The sequence below is a fragment of the Gastrolobium bilobum genome, unplaced genomic scaffold (assembly GCF_033153095.1).
Source record: "Gastrolobium bilobum isolate Gb01-03AN ecotype WA unplaced genomic scaffold, APGP_CSIRO_Gbil_v1 utg5255, whole genome shotgun sequence".
Classification (NCBI taxonomy): Eukaryota; Viridiplantae; Streptophyta; class Magnoliopsida; order Fabales; family Fabaceae; genus Gastrolobium; species Gastrolobium bilobum.
The window spans coordinates 671,076-686,773 of record NW_026898528.1 but is presented as its reverse complement, the minus strand read 5'-3'; the positions used below and the strand labels follow the sequence as shown (position 1 = coordinate 686,773).

The following is a 15,698-nucleotide window of genomic DNA, read 5'->3' as shown; positions in this document are numbered from 1 at the left end:
TGTTTTATACCGAGAGAAAGAGATGCACAATAGAAATCAAGATGGGAGAAAGTGAGAGATTTCTTTAATTTAAATATTAAATAAAAAACACTCATTTTAACTAAAATGACCATTCTTTAAAAAGACAAATATTTTTTCCATAAATAATATATTTTTATGTCACTGAATCATTAACCATAATTTTTTATTACTATTGTCTACTAGGATCTCTCACGATCACATTTGCACAAACAAACTCTTTACCTATTGGTCACTCATTTCCTCCTTCTGTCACTTACATAATTTGATGCATTTATAGTTTTAACATTTAGACGTATGTGAGTTTTAAAAAATATATTTTAGAAATATAAATGAGTCAAGTCAAGACTAAAATTCAACTTATACCAGGTTAATGGGCCAAACCAAGTTCAAAATATTTTTTATAGGTGTGACTCAACCCAGCTCATTTACACCCCTAGTCTCGTATAACAGAAAATTCATTATCATATGCTATAGATACATAACCCGTGGGCCCCACCAATTATTTAGAAATAAATAAATAAATATGACACATCTTTTTATGGATCAGTAGGAAATTATATTTCTCGGCCGTAGAAAGACATGGCCCTATTTTACTTTATTTTCAGTTTAGTACCGAAACTAATGAATCATTGAGCATAATTTAATAAGATAATTAATAAGTTTCTTTTATGTGGTTCAATTTAATGTTATTAAAACCGGTCGGTCATTAACCTGGTCGAGATATTGGGTCACTGATTCAATCAGTGAGTTATTGGTTAAACCACATGACCCGGTAATTATATGCAATTATATAATTTATATTAAAAAATTACAAACATACTCAAATATCTAAAAAAATGATAAATATTTTAATATGCAAAATAATAAATCACACATTATTATCTAATAAAGGATCAAACAAAAATATAATGATCGTGATACGGGACTTCAGGTTCAGTAAACGACATTTCTAACTATAAATCAAATCAAAATTTCCTGAATAATGCATAATTGAGATAATGTTACTGTGTTAAGTACATAACTTATGTAAGTCAATAAGCAAAAAATATCCAAATATGTCTATTTTGAATTTTTTTTGAATTTTTTTTTAGGACTGGGCCGGGGCATTAATTTTCACGAAAATCGACCGAGTCACATCGGTTCTGATGCTTGGCCGGTCCATTGCTTCACTCAGATCGATTTACCGATTCCTAGGTAGACGGCTGGTCCAATTTTTTTAACATTGGTTCAATCAATGCTAATATAGTCATTAAATGATCAAAGTAAAAACAATAAATGAAAAAAAAAGTATTCTTTAGCGTAGTGGGATGTCTGTCTTGATTCTGGTCGGATATCAATCTCTAACTGCACCGAAACTTTTATTAATAAAAAAAATCTGTTTAATTTAATAGAATTCTTCTCTTATAAAATAATTATAATTTGAACTATGAGAAGTACAATTCATAAGCATGCTATTAAATTCAAGTAAATAAATTTTGATACTTAGAAGTCATAAGAATAGTCTGCAAATTTATTAAATTCAAAATGACAACAAGTAATAAATCATTAATTGAAAGAGATAATGTTCAAGAGACATAGTTCTTAGCTCGGGGTGTAAATGAGTCAAGTCGAACCAAGCTTTAGGCTAAATGGGCCAGACATGTATATATTATTTCAAGTTTGACTTGACTCGTTAGCCTTACACAAATCAAATTATAAAGTTGGTCTCACTTGTTTTAAAAAAAATGCAAGACTTGGCTTGCATTGTCAAGTCTATCAAGCCTTAAAAATGGTATATTGCACTTCGTAAAATATATGCTATGATTATGTTGTTTAATTTGATGGAATATATTTCTTTTCTATACACATAATAACTCAAAAAATTAACAATTTAACTAATTTGCTAGAAATCAAGAAACAAAAAATGGCAAGGAAGTAGAATGTTCAATCACATTAATACGTGTATATTCACTCACTCACGAATTAAAAAATTCCACTCAATAAAAATGAGAATTGTGATGATGACAAAAGCCAAAAGTTAAACACAATAAATTGTTCAACAACATTATCAAAACTTTATTAAGAGATTTAGATTTTGTTGTTTTTTGGTTTCATCCACACCACCAAAAGGATTAGAATTGCAATTCGCATGTCCTGATTGACTAAGGCACTTTCATACGAGCAAATTGATAGCATGTGATGTTGACTCGTCCTGCATGGGAAAGTCTTGAGAGTTGATGGTGATAACAGATGATTTGGAAGGAATGAGAAGTTGAGAAAGATGTAGAAGAGTAACAATTTTTGGTGAAGGAAGGAAGGGAAAATAGCAGTGATAACTGTAACATCCTCTAAAGATCCCAATATAGAGAATATCACATTGTTTTCATCCAATATATTTAATAATAAATAAATAAGTAAAAATATCTAAGAAAATAAATTTAAAAAGATTATCTGGAATTAGAAATACTAACATACTTCATTATTTATACATGGATGTAAGTTAGTACATATGAGGATTATGAGCTAACTCATTTCTCCACTTCCATAAGAACCAACAAGTTATCAGAAAAACTATGTGCCAAGGAACCTGCAAAATAACAAAATTATTATTTAAAAAATTAAATAATAGCCAGTTGTCAACTTCTTCTTGGAAGAAACTGTCCTGAATATTCAATGGGACAAGTTTTTTCCAAATATCTCTGGCTTTTGGACAATCCCTCATAGCATGAATAAGGGTTTCAATATCTGATCCACAAACTGGACAAATTGAACTCACTCCTCCCCAAGCAGCACATCTATGCCAAGTTAGAAGTCTTTTGTGGAAAAATTTCCAGCCCAAAAACTTTACTCTTTGGGGACCACTCCAATTCCAAACTTTTTTCCAAGGGAATGCATTAGCATTAGAATCCATTCGAGGGGTAGACAACAGCAAATACACTCCTTTTACTGAGATATTAGCAAACCCAGGGATATGCCAATGTAACTGGTCCTGGCCATCCGAGGAATCAGGGAGAACAGTGGCGGACCCAGGAATTCTTTCTGTAGGGGGCTAAAAATTAAACATTTATTTCTCTCTTCAAACATAATATATGGGAGGCCAAAATACGAAAAATTAAATATTTGTACCTGTTTGGATCTTCTATTTTTTAAGTTAGAAGCTACTAAGCTAGGCTAAATAGGTTTTGAAAAAATTCTTATAATGAAAAGCTTTTTTTTTAAGCTCTTATATGTTTTTCTTGAATTGTGTGTTTTTTTTAAATGAAGAGTTATAAAGATAAATAGAGATATAATTTTCCTTAAATATGTGCTTTTAAGTAACTTTTAAACTAGAAATTTTATGTAATTATCAAGCAGCTTTTAACTTTTTTTTAGCTTTAGCTTATTTCGTTAACTTTACTGGAGGGAGAAAAAATGCAATCAAAGTTAGAGGGATTTCATTTGATATAGGACTTGAGAATATAAAGAGGCTCTATAAACTCTGCGGTGGAAGAAAACTATTTCACATTAATGAAGAGGAAAAATGGAGGTTTCTTGCATTATACTTATGTTAAAAAAAATTCTTCAAATTTTTGGGGGGCGGCCGCCAACCCTAGCACCCCCTGGGTCCGCCCCTGAGGGGGAAGACAACTCAAAAGCACATCCAAATACTCCTTTGGAAGAATTGTCTTTAAAAGATTAACATTCCAAGAACCAGATGGAGAAATATAATCAATAATGAATTTTCCCCTCTCACTATCAGATATACTACCATTGATTTCATCAACCTCAATAAGAGGTTTTCCAAATGGACACATCCTTCCAGAAATGAATCTTAGTACCATCACCTATTTCCCACCTTAAATGTTTTTCCATCATTTTCCAAACTCTGCACAAATTAATCCACAAATGAGAATCACCCGATTTACTAGTAAAAAAATATTGCCTTCTTTTTCCACTTTTATTATTTATAATACATTCTAAATATTTTACATCAGTTCCACACATATATTACATTCCTAACTACATAAGGTTACAACATTTATTCAATATATACTTCTCATTCTATTCTAGCCTATAGGTGTAAGTTTTTACAGTGCCTGCATGGGATATGGCTACAACTCCTTGGTTCCCAACTATTATGTAGAATTCCCAATGGTCGTCGTAAAAATAAATATTCACAGTCCATCATTCTCTAGAAAAAGATAAGTTAGACATGATGGTTTTCTGGAAAAGTTAGCATAAAATAAACAAATATGAGATAATTCTCGGTAATATTGAGATTTTTAAACTATAACCATTTTCAGCCGTAATAACGAAAAATATCCATCTCTCAAGTATATTTCATAAACTGAAATAATATCATAAATAATAATATTCTATTGTGTAATATTTAACTGAAGCTAATTTAATTCCCAATTTTGTGGGTCTTCTGCATGTGAAAGATTATGTTATGGCGGAGCTCAAACCATGATAAGGCGTCCCTTACACTAAAACCTTCTGAACCCAAACTTTTGTGGGTCACTTCACAGCAACATCATTCAGTTAAAATTTACACGTTCTCTTAATATTCATTTGGTACCAAATAATTTATTATATCTTACTGCTAAAGAAAATTTAAAATTTGATAAAAATCACAAAAACATGACAGGTAGAACCAAATTAAAAGAAAGATAAAGGTAAAGCTATAGATGAGAATAATATTAAATGAGAGAAGAAATTAAGGAAATATTTTGGCAGAATAGCAACATCACAACTCTCTAAAAATCAATTTTAAAAAAATATAACTGAAAAGAAGAAAATAGAGAGGAGATTTTATTCTTTCAATATTACCTTTCCTCTATTATATCTTCGTATTCTTTCTCTTTCGTATTCTCTCTTCCTCTATGTAACTTTTCTTCTAAACTTTACTTTACTAACAGAGTGAAATGAGATGGTACCTATATATATATACATATATATATATATATGAGGTAGGATCCATTGACACTAGTGTTAAATTTGAAATTTGACACCTCATCTGAGAGCCGTTAGATAAAAAAAAGATCAATGGTGTCACATGCTTACAAATCAGAGTCATTGATCTTTTTTGATCTAATAACTCTTAGATAAGATGTCAAATTTAAAATTTGACACTGATATCAAAGGATCCTACCTCTATATATATATATATATATATATATATATATATATATATATATGTTGGATGCTGATTCACTCCATTTTTTTTTTATATCACTATACTTACATCAGTTAAATTACATCACCCAAATTTAAAAGCGCGGTAATTGTGGCTTGGAGGGGGTGTTCCACGTGGCCCCCTCCTTGCCATATACTTTTTTTTATATATTATTTCAAGGGAAAAGTGTCTATACATTTAAATTACACAACTTACATTCTTTCACTCTCACAAAGAGGTGGGACCCACAACTTTATTTTTTTTGTCAACTCTCTCTCCTCCTTTATCTATCTCTTTCTCTCTCTTAAAATGACACAACTTTACATCCTTCAAAATTATACACACTTTTCCCTTATTTCAATTGTTATATGATCACTACTTATATAGTGTTTCAATTGTTATATATTATATAACGATCATATTAACATAACATATATGTTATATGTTAGTAACACTATTATTGCAGTTAACACTAATACTTACATACAATTTTAAGTTATATAATTGTAAAGTTCATTAGAGTTTTTTTTTTAAGTGTAAGTACAACATATATACGCACATGCACATATTATAATTAAATTAGCTTTAGAATAAGTAGTCGTGTATGTTACAATATTATTATATGACTATCTTATACAGAATAATTAAGAATTTTATATATCATATAGCTATTTTTTTAATATACATCATTAAAATTATATGATGAATAAAATCTATATACAATCATTTTAACTAGTTTTAAACACTTTTATTTTTTAAAATACATAAGATATTGTATACATATAAGTATTATAAATCAAGAATAATATACACTATAAAGTTATTTTAATTTAGTTTTAAATTGTTTGTGACCTAATAAAAATATTTGTTCTAAGTAGCTAATAGCTTGTCCAATTAAAAACTAATTTATTATTTTTATTATTATTATATTTTATTTTTATTCGATTATTACAATAACAGAGAAATTTAAGATTAAGAAAATATGTGTTTGTCAAGCGAGAATTAAAAAATTATAATATATTATTTTAGTAAAAAATAGCAAGATATTATTTTATTGAAAAATAATAATATCTTAATTTATTAAAAATAATAAGATATCACTGTTTAAAAAAATATTTTTATTAAAAAGTACGAGCCAGCTTGAAAGCTTAGAAGCCAAGTTTGCTAAAATCAACTTGTGGCTTAATTTCTAAACAAGTCTTTTAATGAGTTAAGTCTATACTATTTTTAAAACGGGCCAAGGTAGGGCAAGCCAAACTCTAGTCCCTTAACAAGCCACCTGGTCTATTTACACTCGTATTAGCAACAATTAAATTAGGTGGTTGGATTCAATTCTTAAAGTATTTGTTCACTTCATTTAATGATTTTCAAGCTAAAGGATCAAAACCAAAAAATAAAATAAAATGATTGTGAATAGAAAATAAAAGTATTTTTTTGCCTTTAAAATATTAATCATTTAATACCATTACACAAAAATTAAGAAAACTATTACTGCCCATGTGTTCTCTTGGTTAAGGGTGACAATTTTCAATATGACATGCTAACATGATATGAAAAATTTGTGTTTGGGTCGACCTGTTTTCAAATTTATGTTGTATTTGTGTAGGCAAAAATTGACTCGAAAAAATTCGTGTCGTATCACATGTCAATCCGCGATCTCGAAATTGACTCACATGAATCTTTTTATAAGTTATTCGTATCGTGTCAACCTTCAAAATAAGAAGGTTGTGTTTGCGTCAAAAGTTTTAACTCGATTTCAAATTCATATATTAGTGAGTCGTGTTTGTGTCGAAAATTTCAACTTGATTTGAAATTCATATCGTATTCGTGTTGAGTGTCGAAAGTCTCGAGGAATCTTTATAATAATTATCTTAATTACATTAAAAGATACTAAATATTAAATAGTTATACATTTTCATTTAGTATTTATTATTTTAACTAATATATATGTAAAAAGTTATAAAACTATTAAAATAATATATTATTACTCTTCTGGGAAGAAAGAATTATTATATATCTTCCTAACGAATCTTCCTAATAATATTTTTAATTACTTATTGAGGGAAATATTAAATATATTTTAGACTGTGAAAAATTCTTTTAATTTTTTATTTAATATTTACTATTTGAAGAAATTAGAAACTTTAAAAAATAGTCAAGATATAATTACATTACTTTTTAAAAAAACGCAAGGATAAATTATTCTAAAACAGTAATTATTTGCAAACGTTGTGGTTGTGCAAGAAGGAAGATATTTGTTTGGATTATGTTTTCCCATGACCCATGCGTTAGCGTTATCCTCTTTGGGCTCCATAGAATATATAGAGAGATAGATAAAGATAGATAGATGCATTGGTGAGTTTCGTTTCCTCAACTCAAATGGCTGTGAATGATGGAAATGACTCATCCACTGAGGAGATAGAGACTAAGAAGGTGCCCTATTGTTGGGGAAATGCTCAAACACCATTTGCACTTCCCTTCCTTAGATTCAGAGTCCCCAACTCCAACTTCACCACTTTCGTTTCTCCACCTGAACTACGCAGATCCATCACCAATGCTGCTGATCATTTCTTCAGTTTTTTACACTCCCTCGCCTCTCAAAACCCCATCCTCAACAAAGTACTCTCTTTGTCCTCTGAATTTCACAGCTTATGCGTTCAGGTTATTCAAAATTTTCACTTTTTTTTTCGTCTTCTAAATTTTAATTTTTGTGAAAAATGAATGAGAAGGGTTATTAATTATTATGTAGTGGTATTGATCTCTTGCACTTCAGATTCGGTGCAGTAACTACAGGAACATGAGGTCGTTGTGTAATCACAATTTTGCAGCAGTTTTACCAGGGGATTCGGTGGCAGGGCTAGTGGTGGCTAATGGAGTCTCGAGTTTCTTGAGCATTTACAACACCTTGCTCATTGTCAGGCTTGTCTTGACCTGGTTTCCCAATTCTCCTCCTGCCATCGTTAGTCCCCTCAGGTGACCCTTTTCATTTTTATGTTGCAAAATTACATAATTTTTTTACATATAGGTTTTGATGTGATTCAAGGATTACCTTTTCTGTTAGCACATGTTAGAGAATATAATGTAAAAACCATTGCCTTTACTTGCGGGATGACCGCATATCATGGTATCATAGCACCATACCACCTCCACTAGAATTAAGTCACCACAATAGAACAAAAATATAGGCTCGAGGAATATCTAAGCTTCAAGTTCAAAAAGCTCTTATTTGAGTAGATGCGTCAGAGAGATATAATATATAAATTCATTAAAGGGCCATCACATACCAGCTTAATTTTTTGGGTTGAATTGGTTTTTAGTGCGCAAGTGCCAATTACGAAATAGACATATGTATTGATTGATAAACCTAAATGTTTGATTCTATTGACTATAAACTTTCCATTTCATAAACTTATGGGAAAGGGGAGAGGCCGGGGTTGTTAGACATTTTACACATTATAGAACCAAAGCATGTAGCTACATATGTAATGTAGAAAACACAGTTTTAATTGGTTCAAGAATGATCAAGTGTTTAACAAAATGATTATTGTTTCATTCAGCACAATTTGTGACCCATATCTGAACATATTCCGTGGGCTTATTCCTCCTCTGGGTGGAACATTGGATCTATCTCCCATCTTAGCATTTCTGGTCCTAAATGCATTCACTAGCACTGCTGCTGCACTCCCTGCGGAGCTTCCAGTCACAGAACAATCCGAACAAGGTCTTGCAGCACCATTACAATCTACTCATGTTACTACTTCACAGAAGAAATGGATGACGCGGCTTCAAGGGAAAAGGTCAAAGAACTCCGGTTCTGCCATTTAGAATATAATTATGTTCATTTGTGCCTTTGGCTCTGTTTATTAATTTAGATAGGTTTCTGTTGTTCCTTCCCAGTTATGATAGTTCTCTAGGCAACACAATTTTCGAGTTTGTGATTGCTGATATTTGAACAGCTATGGGGTATGCTGTGAAAACAGTCACAGTTTATTTTATTTTTTTATTTTTTCCATTACAATACAGAAATCCCATCATTTTCTTTTAATCAAAAAGGTACATAAGCTGGAGCAATAATCAGCTCGAGCGTAGCATAGCATTTTCCAAGAGTTATTTACTTCTGGCCATCGCTCCATGGCTGGCAGTGGCCGAACCGCACTGGTATATAGACCATCAATTAATTAAATTAGTAAATCATACTGCATTGTTCATGTAAATTTTGTTCGTGAGTATATATCCAAACGTTTAAAGAGTCTTGACTGCATATGACAACTTTTGCATGCTTTTAATTAAAAAACAATGACAAGAATGAAAGGAAAATGTTTAATTATAACTGTGCTGCTCCTAGAGTGTTTGTATAAACTTTGAACTTTGAAGGGCATGGTCCCAATTAAATACATATTGTCTCTACTTTTATCATGCAGTGTCGTCATAGAACTTTTTACAGTATTTAGCAAATGTATGGCATAGGAGTATTGGACTTAAAAAGAAAATATACACTTTACAAAAGAAAAAGAAAAAGAAAAAGAAAATATTTAACCCACATTAATCAGGGTCCTTGCTGAAACATGCTTAATGTTATGGGTTCGATCTCTATTTTATTAGGTTTTTCTTTTTTCCTTTTGCAAGCCTATAAAGGCCTCATGTAAATTGCTAAACTCTTGGATTAGTTAGCCTCTAAATCCATTTAGCAACTTTAATCACACAAGAAATGGAGCACTGGAAATGTACTGTGTCCTTAAGTATCTTTTTATATTTGGGTGTGATACTTGGATAAATTTATTTGAGAAGGACTTTGTGATCACATAAAGCGGCTGTTTGACACCACCCAAGTTAAGTATGAGAATAAACTTTCTCATGTTTTATTTAAGGGCTACCAACTTCTAATGTTGTATGAAAAGTTGAAACTTTCCTATTGAGAAGGAAAAAAGTGAGGTCCACTTTGAAAATAAAAGTAAAAAATAGAAAAAATAGCTGACAAAAAATATCGAAATAAGAGTGAGAGGAGAAAAAATTTCTCATGTAACAAACCTTTCTCCCTTTATTTAATATGGCTAAGTTATTTGAGATGATCATAACTGTTTATAGATATAATAAATTATGAACTGTTTAAGACGGCGAGAGAGAAAAAAAATCACCATTTATCTGTTTACAGACAACTAAATTATGAACTTCGTTTCTGTTTCTGTTTGTCATAAAAGTAATGCTCTTCCTCTAAGGTCATTCCAGTTTTTAATTGCGAGCACTTTCAGCTATTTTGATTACATGAATAATTGTAACTTACAATTACAAGAAAGAATATATTTGCAATTTCGTCATTTCTTACAAAATTTTATAGCTCTATCCTTACCTCCAAGATATCACTTTCAAAAGTATCTTAGAATTTATATTAAATTCATATGTAAATTTATGTAGAATCACGTCAATATTTTTCTCGTCAGATTCACGTACTATTCAACCCTTTTTTCTTTATTTCAAGCTAAATATGTGTTTGCTCTTAGAATTATTTCATCCCAAAATGAATAGGTTCGAATATGTGATGTTTTATTATAGACATTCGAGAGGATTCTGTATTTCTTTATAAATTAATCTTGCGTAGACATCCACAGCAGAAACGGCATCAGATTCTATATGAAATTTGAGCAGCTAAGGAATATTGTGCTTTGTTAATGGAGAATCTTATTCATATCCATACAATGTAACAAAGCTTTGTCAGTAATGTACGATCTCTAGTCCTCTCCTGCATCTTATCTTCATCATCTTTTTATATAAAAAAAATAGATTGTTCTGGTATTTCCTATCAGTACCCAATACAATCAACATTAAAATAGCATATGATAGTATTCATGATAACTATATGAGAGAACCTCGTAATATTGTGAATGGAAGTTGGAGGTAGCAGAAGGAGAAGCAGATTTTCATCATATGAGAGAGTAGCTGTCATAGGGTTGGTGGCTCTGGCTGTGGCTTCTCCTCTCTATATAGACCGCAAATCAGAGTGTGACTTGGAAGATGATGAGAACTTCATAAACGTTGCTGTTTCGTTGCCTTTACTACTCTTTCTATTGATTTCTTGCATAGTTTTATCAACTTTCTTGGACCAGAGCTTCACCAGGTTTGACCGTTACTGGATTCATAGAGTTATTGGTTCTTCAGGCGGTATTGTTGTGATTCTTACTGTTCTTTTCCTTGTTTTGAAGTGTAAATCGTCTCTGTAATGACCTCTGGTGCTTAAGCTATATTTTAAGATACTGATAAGTATGTAAGAACACAATAGTCATCTTATGAGTTAATTTGTTGAATGAAAAGATTATAACTATTTAGTATTTTTCAATTGAGATATAATTAGGAAGTATCCGATGGGGTAAACAAAAGCATCATATAATCTTGGGTTATATTTATCTCATTTTACATGAGATAAACAATTTTCTTACACATACAAAAAGAGTGGGTCCCACCACTCTTTTTTTCCCTCTCCTCTTACTATGAGTCTCACTTGTAATTTTATTTCTATAACATGAGATAATCACTTTCCTACAACATAAGAAAAATATTTCCAACAATGAATTTAGAAAACAATTGGCCTGAATCTGTTGATAAATAACATAATCAAAATGAAGGGGAAAAAAGAATAGCTGAGGCCAAGCCAGTCATATACAACAAAGACGATTGAAGGCCCCTAAATCAAGTGGGAATCCATACAATTTAAAACTCAATTTATGATCATAATGGAAAAGCAAACCCCATTGCAATCAGAACTGAAGTTGCAAGTAGCCATATCCCAGTGAGTGGTGACCAATCATGAGCACCACTACACTCATCATTAGCTCCGCTAAAGCAACCAGGTCTTGATATTTTAGCCACACCATCCTCAAAAGCAAAGGTGCTATTAGGTTTGCCATTGCTAAACAACACACACCAGAAATAAGGAGACCCCCCATCAGTACCTGTGACAGCAGCACCCACCTGAGTATGATTCTTACTGTGCAGTATGTCTAAACTCTTCTGGTTTCTTATCAGGATTTCGGAAAATGCCTCAGGTGCATGGACATACTTAGACTGGCACCCCAGAAAACGACCAGTTGTAAGAGCAAGAGTTGATGTCTTAACACCACAGGTTGGTGCAAAAACTTCAGCAAATTGAGATTCAGGAGGCTTCTTGGCATCAGGTCCTCCAACGGCATTACAATCTCCCTGGTATGCCTTAATGTATTGTAGAGCAATACAGGCAAGTCCCGGGTTATCAAATAAAGTTGATAACTTGTCAGCAGTTCTGTTTTCATTAATCACAGCTACCAACTTGTCCGCAGGGTTATTAGTAACTTCTGCAAAGTTTTGTTCATCATGTCACAAATGGGAATTTAGAGAATTAGAAAGTGAGGGAAAATACTAGCAATGCAATACAGATTTAAAGAAATGGAATCATATCATAGGGAAATAAATACAACTATGAAGTAAGGATTCAGAACCATAGTTGTGTTGGTACTTGGGAACTTTCATTAAGCCATAAGGAGGTTTTATATTGTTAGGGAAGTAGTCATATATATAAAATCAATGAAAATGTCAAAATATATAACCTGAAGCTAAGGATAAAAAGCAAGGCAAAGCATGAAGGGACAAACACTAAGTTTTAGCAACTGTGTTTGACACAGTCACGAACAAAAACAAGTAGTGAAATATAAAGTGTACAATCTCAAACGCATACTATATGACAAATCCAAATAAGAAAAGAACTCGATTAACAAAATATAAACTGCTCCGTAGATTGTCTACAGAAGAATCTATCAACATGTTATATCCAAGTAAATATAATAAAGGCTTCTAGTAATTGCTACCCTGCTGGGACCAATATCAGTCAGGAAATAATTTCTTACAGCAGTAGCTAAGGTTTTCTTTTTCTTTCTTCCACCACTTCATCTTTCCCAACTCTTTTTGATATTTTCTTGTATACAGACCAAACTATGGCTAAAGCAACCAATTCATCTCTGATAAATATTGATTTATAGAGGCCATTATCAATGCTAGAGATTCTTTTGCCCACAACTTCCTAAATCTCACTGCTGTCTGCGTTAATATAAAAGAGGTAAGCATTTAAGGATTCCATAAACAAAATCCTAATGACACTTCCACAGGCATCACTCTTCAAAAGCATTATACTGAAAGTCCAAGATCCAATATGGACAGTTTTCTCTAGCATCAATTTCTATGTCAGCAAAGAACGTTAGAAAATGAAACAACTTCCCCTAACAGACCAAACGTACACAAGAGTTTTAAGCAATAAAGATATAGTCATAGAACAGTTAACAGCTGCAGCAGTGTCAAACTCTGGCATTGTAGACACTCGTTTCATTAAAAATGGCAAAGATGCAATCAAGAATGAGGAGCTACATTGTGACGACCAGAAAGACTAACATTAAAAAAATTTAAATATTTAAGTGATTGTAACTCAGATCAAACATACCCAGGTTCCTAATCTGAAACCCAAACCACTAGATAAAAAAGAAAAAAAAAAAAAAAAAAAAGGACTTGCTTTAGACTTACTTTGAGTATCAGCAGTAGCACCTCTAGAAGCAGCATGAAGGAAAGTTATGGTGACCAAAAGATACCACACACTCATAGTTTTCGCCATTGCTGTTGTTTCAGAACACAGAGAAGTTCAAGACAAAGGTAGATCTGTGGGAAACAGGAACGAGTCAGTGTTATGTCTGCCTCAATCTGGTGACTTCTGGTTCAAAACTATATGGAAGTGGTTCCACCAACCGGGTGGCCCGCTCCAACTTGTTTTTTTCTTTTGTTTTTCTTTTTTTGGGTCTGATCAAGTATCTTCTCTCTTTAAAATTATTTATAAAAAAAAAAAATTATAAACTATATTATATTCTACGGATAATACAATACTACACTTAATATATAATATAATTTGTAAATATAAATTATCCTTTAAAATTATTATGGAATTTTTATAGGAATAGTTCATTTTTCTGTCGGTGAGGTTATATTTAGTTATTCAAAACTGGGGGAGGGCAATCATGGTATTGTCAAATAATGAAAAAGACTCGGGAATATACCACCGTTGTGCAGCAGGGTGTTAATATGCATGGTACAGGGAATTCTAATCTTCCTTTATTTTTACAACCAGGTTGATAATATAAATTTAGCTAAACTACAACTATCTTGAGGTAATTCTATTCGGAAATTAAGGTTTTAAGCTGTGACTTCTACTTACTTCACAACAACACTAACTGGAGTGTTAAAATATGTTAAATGTTGTAATTTTAAAGCAGGCACTAAAATCTATGGCAAAAATCATCACTTAACACCATTTATGATAAAAACTGTCACTTAATATGGAGATGTATCATATTAGATCATTCAGAAATATAAACCAAATGAAAGCTGAATCCATGAAATTGGAAGAACTTATTAAGGGGTGTTTGGTTCGGGTTTTCTTATAAGATGCCCAGACATTAGACATTGACATTTTATGAAGATAACGTTTGATTCAAATTTTAAAATTTTTTCCCAACAAACTGATTTGGCCATGCTTTCACAATTATTTACAAAAACTAATGAGAAACACATACCAATAATGCCACTTTGAATGTGGTATTATATGATAACCGGGCAAAAGGGTTACTTTTATAATTTTATACTATTTTTCTATCAATATTTTATCCTCAACCAAACATAGATTTCAAAAAACTTAGTCAATTTTTTTAATAATATTTCGTCCTACCAAATAACTTTTTTTCAACTTTATCAGCAAATTTACTTTCCCACATTTTTTCCAGTAATTATATTTTTCTGATAAAAAAAAATTCCTCTTCTACCAAACACTCCCTTAATGGTTTTGCAAAATGTAAGCTCTCTCCTTAAATAAATTTTTTAATTTTTTTTATATCGACTATAATTATTTCTTTGAAATGAATTGACTCTCCATATCTTCACAAATTTTAACTATTTGAGTATGCTATATGACTATTCCCAAATCAGGGCTTAGCCACAGCTAATACTTGTCGTTGCACCTCAAAAATATATTTGGTGGGACTTTTAACTGCTCCTTGATCAATTGTTAAAATGCATTAACAATTGACTTTATTACTTTAATTATATTAGCCTTATTTAATAATTTATAATACACATTTATTTAATACATTTGTCCATAAATTAAATTTAACTCCAACATCAAAATATTATTAGAAGAAACTTTTTTCAATTTGTTCATGCTAAGACGATGGTAATATACAAATATATATTGAATGCACATTCATTTTTAGTCGGGTATATTTGGTGATGTTTTAGAAACAAAAAATTTTCTTTCCAATTATTTTAAGGGAAAAACTAATATTATGTAACATGATATAAATTTTTTTACCCACTCTCACATTGGTTTCCGCACTAGCATTTTTTATTTTTTGTATTTATTATATGTATGGGACCCACATGCATATTTGTTTGAGTAGGAAAAATTGGTTAGGTTATGTTACACGATAGTAACTTTATCCTTATTTTAATTAGTTATACTTGATAACATAATTCTGTTTTAAAA

General features: G+C 31.2%; 3 protein-coding genes across 3 annotated transcripts; 2 read left to right on the top strand and 1 right to left on the bottom strand.

Annotated features, from left to right (window-relative positions):
* The first annotated feature begins 7,472 nt into the window (after positions 1–7,472).
* LOC133317059 (ylmG homolog protein 2, chloroplastic) lies at positions 7,473–9,249 on the top strand. The gene is made up of 3 exons (XM_061518854.1): positions 7,473–7,816; positions 7,929–8,128; positions 8,713–9,249. The coding sequence occupies exons 1-3, from the start codon at positions 7,535–7,537 to the stop codon at positions 8,978–8,980; spliced, it is 750 nt and encodes a 249-aa protein (XP_061374838.1). The 5' UTR covers positions 7,473–7,534; the 3' UTR covers positions 8,981–9,249.
* Positions 9,250–11,015: 1,766 nt separating this feature from the next.
* On the top strand, positions 11,016–11,370 carry LOC133317065 (uncharacterized). The gene has a single exon (XM_061518864.1). It carries the CDS (start codon positions 11,035–11,037, stop codon positions 11,368–11,370), a length of 336 nt encoding a protein of 111 aa, XP_061374848.1. The 5' UTR covers positions 11,016–11,034.
* A 320-nt stretch (positions 11,371–11,690) lies between these two features.
* On the bottom strand, positions 11,691–13,830 carry LOC133317164 (uncharacterized). Its single transcript, XM_061518998.1, has 2 exons — positions 13,694–13,830; positions 11,691–12,477 (listed from the first exon to the last, which is right to left on the bottom strand). The coding sequence occupies exons 1-2, from the start codon at positions 13,779–13,781 to the stop codon at positions 11,876–11,878; spliced, it is 690 nt and encodes a 229-aa protein (XP_061374982.1). The 5' UTR covers positions 13,782–13,830; the 3' UTR covers positions 11,691–11,875.
* Between the last annotated feature and the right edge of the window lie 1,868 nt (positions 13,831–15,698).